Below are 16,797 nucleotides of genomic sequence, written 5' to 3' on the forward strand. Positions count from 1 at the left end.
TTCATTTGTATCCCATCTAATTTCAGTAGCCATGCAATGCATGTTTGTCCTCCCGGTAGCCTTACAGGAACCAACAATACCAAGGGTGCTGATAGTTCTTGTGGCACAGTGCTGCTCACTCCTGATACTGGGTGTCATTCAAACTACCTGCTGTTTGGAGGTGCAGGGAACTCTAGACATGAAATGGATGGAATGAAACAAGATCATCTGCACAGCCAAGAATCGAGCATTGGATAAATTCAAGTATGCCATCTCTTATGCCACAAATGAAGGTTCACTCATTCACATGACAGGGTAAACTGAAGCAACCGAATATTTATGATTTTGGGGAAGTATGCCATCGCTGCATGTTGGTGTTAGCTCTAGTAGATTCAATTTTGATGGTCTTCACAATTCCATGACCAAAGCGCAGAACAATTCTGAATGGCATGTGTGCAGAAGGAGCTGGAAGGTTACTGAACTGAATGTCTGAATCATGCGGGGGAGAATATGGTTGCAGTACAAGTGCAGGAAACGGTTCGGCAAACATGTCCAGTCAGAGAAACCATCGACTGGTTCAGAACTTCAGATAGGACGGCCTTCTAATTTCTAAATGGTTGGAAGCCGGCAATCCGATCCATGTTCGCCTAGAGAAAGGAGCTTCACCCCCACCGCCACAGCCACAGGAAGGAATTTTCTGGACGAAATTTGGAGAAAAGAAAAACAAACAGGAAAAATCAAAAGTTGGATTCGCAGCTGGCGTCGGCAAAAGTCGGATTCCCGCCACGCGCCTCTGGCCTATAAATCCATCCTTCTCTTCTGCCGCTCCATCCATCCATCCTTCTCTTCCGCCGCTCCCCTTCCGATCCGCGTCGTGGAGATGGCGGCGCCGGGCCCGGTGATCTTCTCCCGCGGCTTCCGCTTCAACCCGACACCCCTCGAGGCCGCCACCTACTACCTCCCTCGCCTCGTCGCCGGCGCGCCGCTGCACGAGGTCGTGCGCCCCGTCGTCAACCACGCCGACGTCTACGGCTGCGAGCCCGCCGACCTCGCCCGCCAGTTCTGCCCGCTGCCCAGGACCGGGCACCGATTCTTGTTCACCCACTGCAAGCTGCAGCAGCCGCAGAGGGCGGGGAAGGTCAGCAGGGCCACGCGCGCCGCCGGCTCCGGATCGTGGCACTCGCAGAGCGTCAAGGACGTCGTGGACCACGCCGGTGTCAAGGTCGGCGAGATCAGGAAGCTCCGGTACAAGAAGGGCGGCGCGTACACGGACTGGCTCATGGACGAGTACTCGTGCTGCTTGGAGGACGCCGTCGCCGGCGACAGGCAGTGCGTGCTCTGCAACATCTACGTGTCCCCCAGGGCCGATCAAGGCTCCGCAGCGCGCCAAGAATCCGCCGCCTTCTTCGCTCCACCTGCGCCTGCGCCCATCGTGATCGCGCAGGCGGCGGCGCCCAAGAGGCCGGCGGCGCAGAGTGCCGAGCCGCCGTGCCCCAAGCGGATGCGGGGTGCCGTCGCCCCGACGCCTCCGGTCGTGCAGCCGGCGGGTTATTGGACGGCGTCCTTCGCGCCACCACTGTCGTACGTGCCTCACATCGCCGCTTCAGCTCAGCCTCCGCCGCCGCCAGTTCCGACCCGTCTCGCAGCGCCGCCGCTGAGTCGCTCGCTAGAACCCGCACCGCCGCAGCCTAAGCAGCGGATGCCGCCGCCGCCAACTCTCCCGGTGGTACGTGCCTGCCACATGCCAGTGGAAGCACCGGCACGTCACTGCCAGCCGCCTCAGCCGTCCGTTCAGAGGAAGCAGAGCACACGTGATCCGTTTGAAGCCGCTGAGCTGGGAGACGAAGCAGAGGAGGAAAGAGTGGCAGCGCCTGATCCCAAGGAGTCCCCTGCAGCGCTTGTTGATCAAGATGACGACTGGGCCGAGTTGGAAAAGTGCATGGACGACGCCGTGCCAACAGCCGAGGGCTCGACGGTGAGTGAGGACGAGATGGACCAGACAAGGCAGAGCACGGGCGATCCGTTTGAAGCTGCCGAACTGAGAGACGAAGCAGAGAAGGAAAGTGTCGCAGCGCCTGGTCCGGCACAAGATTTCGACATGGACGAGTTTTGCAGGTCACTAGAAGGAAATGGCGACTTAGTAAGGCTCTTTGAGAATGAAGACAACGTGCTGACAGCCCAAGCAGAGGAGGAAGCAGCTGCCAACTCTGAGGGCTCAACGATGGCTGAAGACGCGCCTGATCCATCGTCCATGGAGGAGTCGCCTGCGGCGGCACAAGATTTCGACATCGACGAGTTTTGCAAGTCAGTACAAGACGACATACGGGCATGCGAGCTGGACCACTTTGCATGCTCTTTCGAGAACGAAAGCATTTCCTGGGAGTATGGCATGGGTTAGGAAGAGATCCAGGTTGCAACTGGATTAGGAAGACTTGGTGACTGACGACAGCAAGAGCAGTAGCAGCTGCAGAAGAGCTCCATCCAGAAGAAGGATTGCAGAATTTGTAAACTTTTCTGCGGATGAAAATAATGTTATCCTTCCTAAATGTAACAACTCTGTATGTTGAATTCAGTTTGGGCAGTCTAACCTGCATGAATTCTGTTTGAATTCTGTATGTTAAACTTTTTTGAAAGCTCTGGTTGCAAATTTGTTTCTGCGGATCAAGGTCTTACCAAATTCTCTAACCTGCGTGCAATAGCTATTGGCATTTGGCAACACATTCTAAAATCCTCTTACCCTACGTTCCTTATCAAACTCAACATACGAACGCTATCTATTGGCTGCAAATCGATTTTATCCATCCCTCCCGTCCCCTTCCTGCGTTCCGGCCGACGGCGGCGTGAGCGTCGAGGCGGTGGTGGCTAACTGCGGAGGAGTTGGCGCACGGGCCCGTGGGGTTCCCGGTCGACGGCGAGGCCGAGGGCGGAGGAGGAGAACGCGGAGGGCAGGCGACAGCATCTCATTGCGTGCCGGCCTTGCTCGGGAGGACGTCGCCGGCCGGGCTCGGGCGGCGGAACGGAAGCCGGCGCCAGCGCCGCAATCGGCGTACGTAGACCGCGGTAAACAAATTTGCAAATCGCCCCGGGCGGTTCAAGAACTTCGCAAAATACCCCCTGATTTGGATCTAATCGGCATCCAAATATTTACATATTAGACCTGAATCGGATCGCGACATCCATATTTTTGCCGCTCGTCTGGGCCACGGTGTTTGCCGCGGATCGAAGCGGAGGAGGCCCGGCGCAGGGCGGCGGCGGGCGAAAGGTTGTTCCCGCACGTCGGCCGGCGGTTTACCACGGCGAGAGATGACTGCGAAAGCACGATTCCACATTCAAGGTAAATAACTGGGGAAGAGCATGCATCGAAAACTTGGAGTGACGTGATTCTGACCCGAATCTGTACAGAGGAGGCTAACAAGGCAGGCATTGGAATTGAGGTCAGAATTCAGAAAGAATTCACAGAGAGAAGAGCATGAAAACTTGATTAGTGCATGGTGGAATTAACCACATCCAATTTGAGGGCAGCAGCAATGATGTACTCAAGTCAACGCGTACTGAAAAGAGAGCTCCAAGCTAAAATTTAGTACACTAGACCCACACGAATTGTATAAAATTTCTGCAAGCAATCAGTCAGCAAAATTTAGTAGCCTTAGAGCAACTCTAAGAATACTTCAAAAAATTCTTCCCCAAAACTATGCATTGGGGGTTCTTCCAAAAAAAATTTCCCCCAAAAACATATCAATCCATAGTAGATCGCTAAAAATAACCCCCAATATTTTAAAACAGGCCACGTCATCGTATTGGGCCCATCGGAAGGGATGCGCGAGCGTGTGGGAATCAGTATTGGGGGAGGAATACTAACGCTAAAATATACGTGGTGGTAGGCTGTTTTTTAGCGTTGATAAAAAATTAGGGAAGGTTTGGGTGGACTGTTGGAGTTCGTTTTTTCTCCTTTTCTCCTTAAAAAAAGTATTAGGAGTAGGATTAGCAGCCTCTTGAAGTTGCTCTTAGCATATTTTTATTCTTCCTTCGTAATATTAAAGGAGGGACATTGACCAGGGTGGGGCGCATAATTGCGTACAAAGATTTCATTTTCATCTGGCCAACGCAACTAAACGGAACATGGGCATGGCACACCGTTGAAACTACAAATTCGATGAACTGATGATAAGGACTAATAATGCATGGTGGATAGGAAGATAGCAGCGGAACTACCATCCGGTGATCCAGGCGGCGAACGGCGCCCAACGGTTGCCGGAGAGGCGCGCGCTCCAATAGTAGAGGCCGCCGGAGGTGGGGAAGGCGGAGCAGATCTCGGCCATGGAGAGCCCGACGGCCATGGTGAAGGCACCGGCGACGAACCAGCCGAGCGTCATGGTGGCGGGGCCGCCGAAGGTGAGGCTGGTGTTGTAGAGCTTGGTGACCCCCGTCAGCACCGAGATGACGGAGAAGGAGATGGAGAAGTTGGACAGCACCCTGCAAGCGCGGTCGAGGAAGAACCAGCAGGTAAAGATCGAGCGAACCAGCAGGAAGCAGAACAAGAAATGGTCAAACTGATACCGGAGAGACGGCGGCGTACGAGAGGTGGCGCTTGAGCTCCTGCTTGTATCCGAGCTCGCGCAGGCGGCCGTGGTCGGTGCCGGGGGCATCGGCGGCGACGGCGGGCGGGGGATTGTTCCAGCTCATGGCGCCGCGCCGTGGGCAGCTTGCACCGGTGCGGTCAGTGGAGCTGTCAGCTGTGTGGTGGCGACTGGCGAGGTGCCGGCGGGGAGACGATGAGACGCGGAGAAAAAGTCAATTGGCGAGGGAGCGATCGTGACAGGGGAAGCTGAGTCAACTCTAGAGTGAGCCGGAGTTTCTTATTTGAAAAAAAAAAAGAGTGAGCCGGAGTTTGGACTTTGGAGCGATTCCTATCACGTTTGTTCGGCAAGAACCTCTGCAGCTTCGATTTTCTTTTTTCTCACCGGATGTCTCCGACGAGACTGTTTGCCGAGGCGCATGGCTCCAACTTCAAATTAGAGGCCGGAGTTGCCCTAACTCCACTTTTTTTAAGCAGCCCAACTCTACGGAGTGTTTGGAGCCTCAGTTCATTTTGGCGGAGCACCTCATTTGCAACTTCAAAATTCTCAAATATAAATCGACTCATAAAGTCGGGGGTAATTACCCAACTTTGCTACCGGTTAAACATGCATACCGATTCATTCTAATTTTTTCCCCGCCCGACGGTCTCCTGTTCATCCCTCTCCTCCCGACCTCTTCTCCCCGACGCGCTTGGCCGGAGGCGCCGCCCGCCACCCCGCTGCCTGTCACACCTCAAAATTCCAGTTTTGGGATGTGAACAATTAACACTAATAAAACAATAGATTTTTCTCATATTTATAATTTTTTCAACAGTTAATTGCTAGCAAAGCATTTAATTATTGGAAAATCTTGTATTTTTTGAAAAATAATTAATATATGTTATATAATTTTGTTTTGTACATTCATGCCATATAGTTTGCACTAGGTTTTATTGGATGAAAAATGTGGTTTTTATTGGATGCAAAATGTATTTCAAATTTCGATCGAATTTTCAGTTAGATTCAAGTTAGTTTAAATCCTAAACATCTCTTGGGCAAAAACCCTTCCTATCCGAGGCCCAACCCAGCTCACCTCCTCGTTATCTCGCTGAGCAGTGGGTCCCGCTCATCATCCCTATCCCAAGCGCCGCGACGCAACAACCTGCGCCTCGCCCGCACGTCCACGCCCACATCGGGAGGATCCTGATCCCTCCGCAGTTCCCCTCTCTCACTCTATAAAACGAGACGGTGCTATCCCCCTCGTTCCTTTCGCATCTACAGCCCACCCGCCTTCCAGCGCAACAGACCCGCCGCCGTTTCCTCGCCTCCGAGCAGTAAGACGACGACGTCGCCCTCCCTGTCCTCCCTCCCTTGCGCTCCCTCATCTCTGTCTCGCTCTTTTCGACGCTGCAGGACAGACAAGAAGGAAGCCCCACGCGTCTGGTCGCCATTGTGCAGCAGGAACCGAGTCCATGGCGAAGCACTGGCTGCCGCTCCGCCTCTCGCCGTCCCCTCCGTGCTGGGCCCGAACTGCGCCGCCGCTGCCCTCCACGATGCCCTAGGTGAGATCCCCATCCCGAGGGCTTTCCGTTTTGCCACTTCCCGTCGATTTCCGTGCACCGTAGGCCGATCTGCCGTTTTGCGGTGAAGTTCCGGCAACGCACAGGAGCACGTGCATGGCGCCGCCGTGTGTCGTCGTCGTTGTGCCGTGCTGAGGGAAGGAGATGAGTTAGTAGCCTTTACATCTAAAACCAACGGTCTAGATTAGATCATAACTTACCCCTTTGTGAGCCAATGAAACAATGGCACGTGTATCACATAATCCCAGTCAGCAAGCACATGTGGACCCCAGTCAGCGCCACGTGCGCGACAAATCAGCACCTGAGCCCAGTCAACCTAATTTTTGCATTCCAGCCCCTATCCTTATTGGTAATCACGGCACAATTATTCTTTATCATGTTAATCTTGCACTCAAGTACCCTAATACCTTGATAATTGTTATTCTAACCCTGCTCCTTGTACTTTAACAAAAGATCTTGTTTTTTTCCTTATTTAACTACTGTTCGGATCCTTGCTATAATTCTGTTTAAGCCCTTCCCGACTTCAAATAATTACATATAGGTTGCTAAAACTTCAAACCCTTATATCTTTTTAATCGTAGCTCCGTTTTAAGCAATTCTTGCACTCATGCGTTTGTAGTGAAGCGTGCTAAACATTAGTAAGGTTTTTATCCTATTTTAATACTATTTGGTGTACTTTTCCTTTTATTTATTGTGCGCTATTTCCAATTGATTGCGCGTGTAGGAAGCGAGCCGTCGGTGAACCTCCAAGTTCAACAATTCAAAGTTGTTGAACACTCTTCTTCTAAAGGCAAGTGTCCTTGATCATTCTTACTCCTATTTATTTTATTTTATTAGAGTAGTTAAACTTAGTTGCATGCTGTGTCTTAAATTGGAATCCCTTGTTAGGGTTTACTAGATATTTCCTACATATTCCTTGAAACCCCGGTTGGATGGTTATGGGTAGTTTCATGTTTAACTTGCAGTCCAGTTGGGTGGTTGGGATTATAATGTTAAACCTAATTAATTATTTATGCAATGGGAACATGTTGGTAATCTTTTGGTAGAAACATGGTAATTAGGGAATCTCAGCAGGATGGATGGACCAGGTGGATGGTTTTGATTCAATTGGATTTTATTTGGTTTGTGTCGTTGACACGTGGGTTGCCTACTCGGATTGGAAGGACCATTTCATGGAGAAGTAACCTGGCTTAACCGCGCAACCATGAGGGCTACATAGCTCTAGACCTGGTCAATTAAGTAGTTGTCCCACTGGTTTTTATCGTCGGACGGTTTGACTGGCACGAGATGGGGCTTCTACAGTGGAGGAAAATAGACTCCCCTGTTAGCGGTGAATCCTTAGTGGGTGTCTGCCGGTGGGAAGTCACGATTCTGAAAGACCTTGTAGTGGGACCTTGGCTGATCACCTTGGAAGTGTGAGGCGTAATTGGGAACACAACACGTGGGTAAAGTGTGCAACCTCTGCAGAGTGTAAAACTGATATATCAGCCGTGCACATGGTCAAGAGCGGCTTGGACTTCTTCGTGATTAGTGGAGATGGATGGTTGGTTTGGACGCTAGGAGGTGTTACCCTGGTGTGGCTTGGATGCTGGATGGAATCTAGTGTTGGTTTTGGTGCTCGGATGGAATTCGAGGGGTTGGCTTGGTGGTTTGGAGCTTATGGTGTTGGTGATCGCATCTAATAAATAGGTGCTAAGGTAATTAAGGTTTAGGAAAAGTTGCTTATGTGCTTTATAACCAGGGTAAGCCTTTCCTTATTTTGGCCTCATATCATATAATTCCCTCACTTGCGGAGTACATTTCAATGTACTCATCGTTATGTTGGGATACGAGGTAGGCTACACTAGCGCAAATAAAATTTTCTACCGTGTAAACCAGGAAAACTGTCGTATAAGGATCACGGGATTACCACTTGACGCACTACTGGTGCGGAAGATGTAGATTCGCGTCGATGCAGCAAAGTCGATCAACGTAGTCGTACGTAGTCGATCACGTCGACGTCCAACAGCTCCTCAGCAGCTCGTCCACGTGTAGCAAGATTGCCCTCGTGCCGCGGCTCGTCGTCGGCTCGTCGTGGCTCATCGGCGGCTCATCGTGGCTCGTCCAAGTGCTGCAGGCGATCCACCTCCAAGGTATCCACACGTGCAGGGAGGAAGCGTCGCAAGCCGGACTGCTAGATCCATGAGTTGCAACATGCGAGGGCATGGGAGGCGCGGCAGATGTGTTTCGCCAAAAGGTGTAAACCCTAGGGCGCCCCTACCCCTCTATTTATAGAGGTTCCTAACGGGCCTCTGGGTCCGAGGCCCATTAGTACTTCTAAACCTAATCCAACTCGGATGACATCCGAATTGGGCTTCCAGCCCCTTAAGTGTGTGACCCTATGGGTTCGGATACGTATAGACATGGCCCGAGTACTCCTACTCGGCCCAATAGTCGGTAGCGGCCTCTAGCAAGACGTGCCAACTCCTATATGCACACGAAGATCATATCAGACAAACCATCACAACATTATATACATGCTATTCCCTTTGCCTCATGATATTTGGTCTAGCTTCAAGCCGACCGCTCTTTCTCAATCCTGTGATTCGGAATCCTTTTGTAGGTTAACTCTTAACCGTACGTAGCATGGCCATGCATTTTCGGATCCGATCACTCGAGGGGCCTAGAGATATCAGAGAGAGGCAAATCCCATCTTGATTGACCATGTCTCATAGCATGCTTCTTGACAAACCCGAAAGCTACCTTTATAACTACCCTGTTACGGTGTAGCGTTTGATAGTCCCTAAGTAGGTCGATCCACATCTTGAATACATGCGACAATCTCAGGTCTAAGGACAAAGCGTATGTGTTGTTTAAAGAGAGAACTACTTCTCGTGTTGGGTCAGTCCTAGCACATGTCTCCACATGTTCCCACATTATTAGTTCAACATCTCCATGTCCATGACTTGTGAAACATAGTCATCAACTAATACATGTGCTAGTCTGATATTCATGTGTGTCCTCACATGAACTCCGACTAGGGACAACTTTAGAATAACCATACAAGTAAAGAGTTTCACACACAATTCACATAATTGCAAATCAATTCAAGTAGCCTTTAATGGATATTCAAGAAACACAATATAAATCATGGATACAAATGGAATATCATCATCTCTATGATTGCCTCTAGGGCATACCTCCAACAGTCTCCCACTTGCACTAGAGTCAATCTAGAAGGTACCTAATACCCATAGCTCTTACATGCGCATCATGCTTAGCCTGCGGGAGTGGTTTTGTTAACGGATCAGAAATGTTCAGATCCATGTGTATTTTGCATATCTTGATCTCACCCCGGTTAACGAAGTCTCGAATGAGATGAAATCGCCGCATTACGTGTTTGTTCTTCTGGTGGTTCCTTGGCTCCTTTGCTTGCGCAATTGCCCCATTGTTATCACAGTAGAGATTCAATGGGCTGGACGCATTTGGGAACACACCAAGCTCAATGAGGAAATTCCTAATCCAAACACCCTCCTTCGCAGCTTCCAAAGCCGCGATGTACTCGGCTTCTGTCGTAGAATCGGCCACCGTCTCCTGCTTGGAACTCTTCCAACTAACAGCACCACCATTTAGCGTGAACACAAATCCTGATTGTGACTTTGAATCATCTCTGTCGGTTTGGAAACTAGCATCGGTGTAACCTGTTACAACGAGCTCCTCATCACCTCCATAGACGAGGAACATATCTTTAGTCCTTCTCAAGTACTTAAGAATGTTTTTCACCACTGTCCAGTGACTCTCACCTGGATCAGACTGGTGTCTGCTTGTCATACTTAGCGCATATGAAACATCTGGGCGAGTATTTATCATTGCATACATGATAGATCCAATAGCCGAGGCATATGGCACTCTACTTATGCGATCCCGCTCATTAGCAGTCGAAGGACACTGAGTCTTGCTGAGATGTATGCCATGTGACATAGGCAAGAACTCTTTCTTTGCCTCTTCCATGCTGAACCGCTTCAACACTTTGTTAATGTAAGTATCTTGGCTTAATCCTATAAGCCTTCTTGATCTATCTCTATAGATCTTAATGCCCAGAATATATGTTGGTTCCTCTAAGTCCTTCATCGAAAAACTATTTTTCAGTGAAGTCTTTACAGACTCAAGCATAGGAATGTTATTTCCAATCAGCAATATATCATCCACATATAAGATTAGAAATACTACAGAGCTCCCACTAACCTTCTTGTAAACACAAAACTCTTCTTCATTCTTGGTGAAGTCAAACCCTTTGACCACTTCATCAAAACGAATGTTCCAACTCCTACATGCTTGCTTCAATCCATAAATGAATCTTTGAAGCTTGCATACCTTTTCAGCATTTTTCGGATCGACAAAACCCTCAAGCTGTATCATAATCGAAATATGCAGCTATAGCTAGAATAATCTGAATGGACTTAAGCATCACTACGGGCGAGAAAGTCTCATCGTAGTCAACTCCTTGAACTTGTCGAAAACCTTTTACGACAAGTCGTGCTTTATAGATGTGAATATTTCCATCCATATCCTTTTTCTTCTTATAGATCCACTTGCACTCTATGGTTTTAACACCATCAGGCGGGTCAATCAAGTTTCAAACTTGATTGTCTCCCATGGACTCTATTTCGGATTGCATGGCACTCTGCCATTTTTCGGAGTCTGGGTCCATCATTACTTCTGCATATGTCGCAGGCTCATCATTGTCCAACAATAATATTTCCCGCATTTCGCGGAGCCTTGCCGACCTTCGTGGTTGTGGCGGTGCTTCTCTTGCCATGGGTATCTCAACTTGTTCTGCTACGTTAGTATTACTCATTGATTCTTGCCCTATCGGCTCATCTTGAACTTCTTCAAGATGCACTGTCTTTCCACTCTTTTCTCCTTTGAGAAACTCTTTCTCTAGAAAAACCCCGTTCCGAGCGGCAAACACTTTGCCCTTTGACCGGTTGTAGAAATAATATCCTAAAGTTTTCTTTGGATATCCCACGAAAATTCACTTATCCGACTTGGGTGTGATCTTGTCTGACTGAAGTCGCTTGACAAACACTTCACATCCCCAAATCTTTAGAAAAAACAAACTGGGAACCTTTCCAGTCCACATCTCATATGGTGTCTTAACTACGGATTTAGATGATACCCTATTAAGTGTGAAAGCTGCTGTTTCTAGAGCGTATCCCCAAAATGACAACGGTAGGTCCAACTGGCTCATCATTGATCGAACCATGTCTAACAAAGTTCGATTACGTCGCTCAGATACACCATTTCTCTGAGGTGTTCCAGGCGGCGTAAGTTGTGGAACAATTCCGCAACTCTTTAGATGATTGCTAAACTCGTGGCTCAAATACTCGCCTCCACGATCAGATCGTAAGGCTTTAATTTTCTTGCCACGCTGATTTTCAACTTCATTCTGAAATTCCTTGAACTTTTCAAAGGTTTCAGACTTGTGCCTGATCAAGTAGACATAGCTATATCTACTAAAATCATCAGTGAAAGTTATGAAGTATTGGAATCCTCCTCTAGGCGTCGTGCTCATTGGTCCGCATACATCGCTATGTACGAGTTCCAACAAGTCTACTGTTCTCTCAGGAAATCCTATGAAAGGCGTCTTGGTCATCTTGCCTAGCAAGCAAGCCTCACATGTCTCGTATGATTCAAAATCAAACGAAGTTAGAAGTCCATCAGAATGGAGCTTCTTCATGCGCTTTTCACTTATATGACCCAAACGACAATGCCACAAGTAGGTAGGACTCAAATCATTAGGCCGAGGCCTTTTATCACTTATGTTACAGATAGGTGAACCATCAAGATTTAAAACAAATAATCCATTCACAATGAGTGCAAAAGCCATAAACACATCATTCATTGAGAACACACAACCATTGTTTTCACTCGCAAATGAATAACCATCCTTCATCAAGCATGAAGGAGACAAAATATTTCGACTTAAACTAGGAACGAAATAACAATTATTCAACTCCATAATAAATCCTGACGGGAGGTGGAGTTGTATCGTCCCGACGGTCAATGCAGCAACTCTTGCATTATTGCCCACGCGGAAATCAACTTCTCCTCTTCCACGCTTCTACTTCTTATCATTCCCTGCATCGAATTGCAAATATGAGCAACCGATCCGGTATCAAATACCCAAGAATTAGTAATTGTATCAGCAAGAAATATGTTGTCTATAACATTAATAACAAGCGTACCTGAGGTGGAAGTACTCTTACTTCCGCCATTTTTCAATGAAGCTAGGTATTGCTTGCAATTTCTCTTCCAGTGACCAAGTTCATGACAATAAAAGCACTCTTTGTCTCGAGCAGGTCCAGCTTTAACCTTGGGCGCTGGGTTTGGCTTGGACGTTCCAGCCTTGCCCTTCTTCTTTCAAGAATTGCCCTTCTTCTTAAAGCTAAGCTTGTTCTGTATAGCCATCACATGGCTGCTACTAGCACTTTTCTTGATGTCAGCCTTTGCTGTTTTAAGCATGCCACACAGCTCATTCAGACCCTTCTCCGTCCCATGCATGTAACCAACCATTGAATGTAACCAACCATCTTGATTACATGTGGTCCTACTGCTGCGCCTTCTGCTAGCATGCACTCCAAAAAGGCTTTGGACATATTGAACCTTTCAGTCCTAGCCTGTGTCTGGAACATGTCCTTGAGCGCCACGATCATATCGTGTGCCTCATGATTTGTTTCGAACTGCATCTGCAGCTCGGGTTCCATGCAAGCAAGCATAAGGCAGCTTACCTGAAGATTAGCATCAAATGCCTTCTTGTAAGCAGCCTTAACGGCAGCAGATGCATCATCAGCAGGTACTGGTGGTAGTGGGGTGTCTAGAATATCTTCCTTTTTATCGGTCCTGATAACAATTCTTAGGTTACGGTTCCAATTCGAGTAATTTGTTCCATTCAACTTGTCCTTCTCTAGGACCGAACGCAAAGCAAACGGTGTAGTGCTGGTAGGTGCCATTTAATCTCCAACAAAAGTAATGCAAAATACACTAAGACAAACGTATCCATGATAGAGCAAATCACATTAAACTATTTTAACAGAATCTGCTCCCACTAAAATCAATATCCCTCTATTGAAACTTAGTGATTCAGGATCCACAACTAACAAGTCTACTAGTGAGCTTTAGCATCACCGCTTGCAAACAAGGTAGATCGGTAAGCAACTTTTGCTAATCATATCACATATGACTCCTGTTGTTGGGTGACATCTCCATGTCTCGGCGCCCAACCTTTATGCCCCAAGGTCCTTAACCGTTAAGTTAACCTTGTTAAGCAAACCAACCCTTATGCGTGTAAGTGTCCGACACAAACCTATCTAATCAAGGAAAACTAGTGGCACCCTAATTTCATAGACCCACCACTAATTGTACAAGACATGGGACGGTGCAAGTTTTAGTTGGGAGGGCATACTAACTTAAACTTTGTGAGGGATCGTTCTACTTCTAACATCACAGCATGCAGAAAGTAAAACATAAACAGAATAGCATTAGTTATGACACAGTATGGCTCATTTTCTTATGGTGATCTCCATCTCCATAGAATCTGTTCACCATGGTGATCTCCATCTCCAAGTTCCATGTGCGCCATCCTCCTGGTGATGAGTCCTCCAAGAACTAGAATAAGCTATTACGCCTAATAGCTAGTAAAAAGCTAGTAATGAAGATTACATAGTAGCTTGGATCATCACAGATTGGTATGCAGGCCATTAAATACATTAAAGTGACAACACATATGGCTCCTACCGTGTTGCCGTACGCGCGACACACAGGTCACGAATGAGTTACACACATACATCACATACACAAAGGGACCATACTGATCACAAGATACATACATCCTGCAAAACAGAGTTAAGCGTCCTAACGTTCCAAACTTCGGAGGCCCGAAACTCTATCTTCAAAGAGGGGCAAATCCCATCTTGATTGACCATGTCTCATAGCATGCTTCTTGACAAACCCGAAAGCTACCTTTATAACTACCCTGTTACGGCGTAGCGTTTGATAGTCCCTAAGTAGGTCGATCCACATCTTGAATACATGCGACAATCTCAGGTCTAAGGACAAAGCATATGTGTTGTTTAAAGAGAGAACTACTTCTCGTGTTGGGTCAGTCCTAGCACATGTCTCCACATGTTCCCACATTATTAGTTCAACATCTTCATATCCATGACTTGTGAAACATAGTCATCAACTAATACATGTGCTAGTCTGATATTCATGTGTATCCTCACATGAACTCCGACTAGGGACAACTTTAGAATAACCATACAAGTAAAGAGTTTCACACACAATTCACATAATTGCAAATCAATTCAAGTAGCCTTTAATGGATATTCAAGGAACACAATAGAAATCATGAATAGAAATGGAATATCATCAACTCTATGATTGCCTCTAGGGCATACCTCCAACACGTTATTCTTTTCAACTCCTGCTATGTTTTTCCCGCCACCGCTAAGAAGCTCGAGAAGAAGTGTAGTACTAGGAAGATGATGGCTTCGACTCGAATGCTCCATACTAGGCTAGCGATCCCTCGGAAGACTGCCTGTGGTTTGATGGAAGACCCGTTCCGCAAGAACCCTTAAGTGTATTTCTCTTTTAGACCAAGGGTCATTTTGTATTAAAGTTACGCTTATGTATGATATTGTAATGGTATTCACTGATGCATGTGGTTTGCATTCGGTTTTGGCCTTATAAAACCGGGTGTGACACCACCACCGCAACCATCGTTGCCTGCCACCTCCCCACCCCGCCCGCCGTCCGGCCAGGCAGCCGCCCGAGACACGCCAGATTTGTTCAACAACGTCCTAATTGCATCTTCTTTTTCTCGAAGAGTTTGAATCCACACAACTAAAGTTTAGCTATCTAAAGTTTAGTTATTTTATTAACTAGCTACTTTAGCTAGGGCTAGGGTGTTTGGATCCTCTAGCTAAATGATAGTTGAAAAGGTATTTGTCTATCTTATCCCTCACTCCCACTTTAAATACTTTTTCCGAGGAGGGTGGAGGAGCAGTTTGGTCTTTTATCATTTTAGCTGGGTTTAGCTAGGTTAAACCAGCTAAAGGAATATTTAGCTAGCTAAAATTTAACTAGGTTTTGTTGGATTCATATAGCTAGCTCTTAAATTTAGCTAGCTAAAATTTAGCTCGTGGAAATACTCACATTCACATTGACAAAGATCGCTAATTCTGAACATTGCCATTCAGTTTTGTTTGGATAGGCAAAGGCAATGATGAAACCGAACGTGGTATCTGTCCATTCGTCCGACCGAAGGCTTCAGATACTCAAATGTATAGTTCATATCCGAATTCGGACGGTCAATATCCGTAACACATCCGAATCCAGATACTCAAAGTTGGATATTTAATATGTGAATATGATGAATATCATTATTTGACACGTCCCGATACTATTCGTATCTGCATTCGATTCGAGAAAAAAATAACGTTCTATATCCGTATTCGTATATATCGTATCCAATCCATTTTCGTGCCTTCACAAATGCATTGAATAGAATATAATTTGCCGGCTTTGGCACAGCACAATTTTTTTTGGTTTTTTAGTTCACCGTGAGCAACGTCCGTAAATGGAGTGTTTGGGTGTTTGGATACGAGGGGCTAAACTTTAGAAGGTCACATCGGATATTCGTATGCTAATTAGAATGACTAAACATGAGCTAATTACAAAACTAATTGCACAGATGGAGTTTAATTTGCGAGACGAATCTATTAAGGCTAATTAATCCATCATTAGCAAATGGTTACTATAGCATCACATTAACAAATCATGGACTAATTAGGTTTAATAGATTCATCTCGCAAATTAGACTTTATCTGTGCAATTAATTTTATAATTAAACTATGTTTAATACTCCTAATTAGTATCAAACATACGACATGATAGGTGCTAAATTTAGTGGGTATCCATCAGGCTTCAGGCCAACCCCATGGGCCATGGCCTTTAAATGAAGAAAAGAAAAGGAAAAGCATTAAACCGTACGTACAGTTCAGACAACTTCAGATTTGGCCCATCTCACAGATTCGGCCCTCGATAGCCCAAATCTTATTCCTACTGGCGGTTCTCATAATTGAACTGCCATTGGAAATACTAGGAACGCCCTCTCAAAAAAGAAGGAAATATTAGGAACGCAGTAGAAATTTCTACAAGTGGTTTCAATCTACAGTGAAAGTGATTAATCTACAGTGGCGCTGAGCTACTGGCTCTAGAATTGGCTTACCGATTGCAAGTAGAAATAGTTCCTGTACTAGTGGGTTTTCATAGCTTCAACATAGCAGATATTGTAGAGTGGCTCTTTCTAGGAGATTCCATAAAACTCATGATATCATATTGAAGTGCACAGCTTAGGGCGCACATAGACTTCATTAGAGATAAAGCAAGATGGGATTAGAAATAAGCATAAACTACCATATATGGAGAATTTCTAATATAGTCTGACAGTTAAGAGTTCACTTTTGAATTTGCCTTGTTTATGCATATGCGAACGAAGAGTTATTTTCCAGACATTAGTATTTGGCTGAGTCCTTTCCGTCGACAGTTCTCTCTCTTTTGTTTTCTTTTTCGTGTTCATTCTTTCTTTTCCTCTGTATATTTAACACTTTTCTGTTTTACCATATTTTAACCAACAGGGC

At 46.5% G+C, this 16,797-nt stretch overlaps 1 protein-coding gene across 1 annotated transcript; it reads left to right on the forward strand.

The window, feature by feature from the left end:
• The first annotated feature begins 859 nt into the window (after positions 1-859).
• LOC101772797 (translation initiation factor IF-2) lies at positions 860-2,377 on the forward strand. Its single transcript, XM_004980262.1, has 2 exons — positions 860-1,606; positions 1,754-2,377. The coding sequence occupies exons 1-2, from the start codon at positions 860-862 to the stop codon at positions 2,375-2,377; spliced, it is 1,371 nt and encodes a 456-aa protein (XP_004980319.1).
• The last annotated feature ends 14,420 nt before the right edge of the window (positions 2,378-16,797 follow it).

This window comes from Setaria italica, chromosome VIII (assembly GCF_000263155.2).
Source record: "Setaria italica strain Yugu1 chromosome VIII, Setaria_italica_v2.0, whole genome shotgun sequence".
Lineage (NCBI taxonomy): Eukaryota > Viridiplantae > Streptophyta > Magnoliopsida > Poales > Poaceae > Setaria > Setaria italica.

Bases quoted from the DNA above. Each gene is read 5' to 3' on its own strand.
- LOC101772797 (XM_004980262.1), top strand. From the start codon at position 860: ATGGCGGCGCCGGGCCCGGTGATCTTCTCCCGCGGCTTCCGCTTCAAC. The intron at 1,607-1,753 runs GTTCCGACCCGT...CGTCACTGCCAG, and splicing joins CTCAGCCTCCGCCGCCGCCA to CCGCCTCAGCCGTCCGTTCA.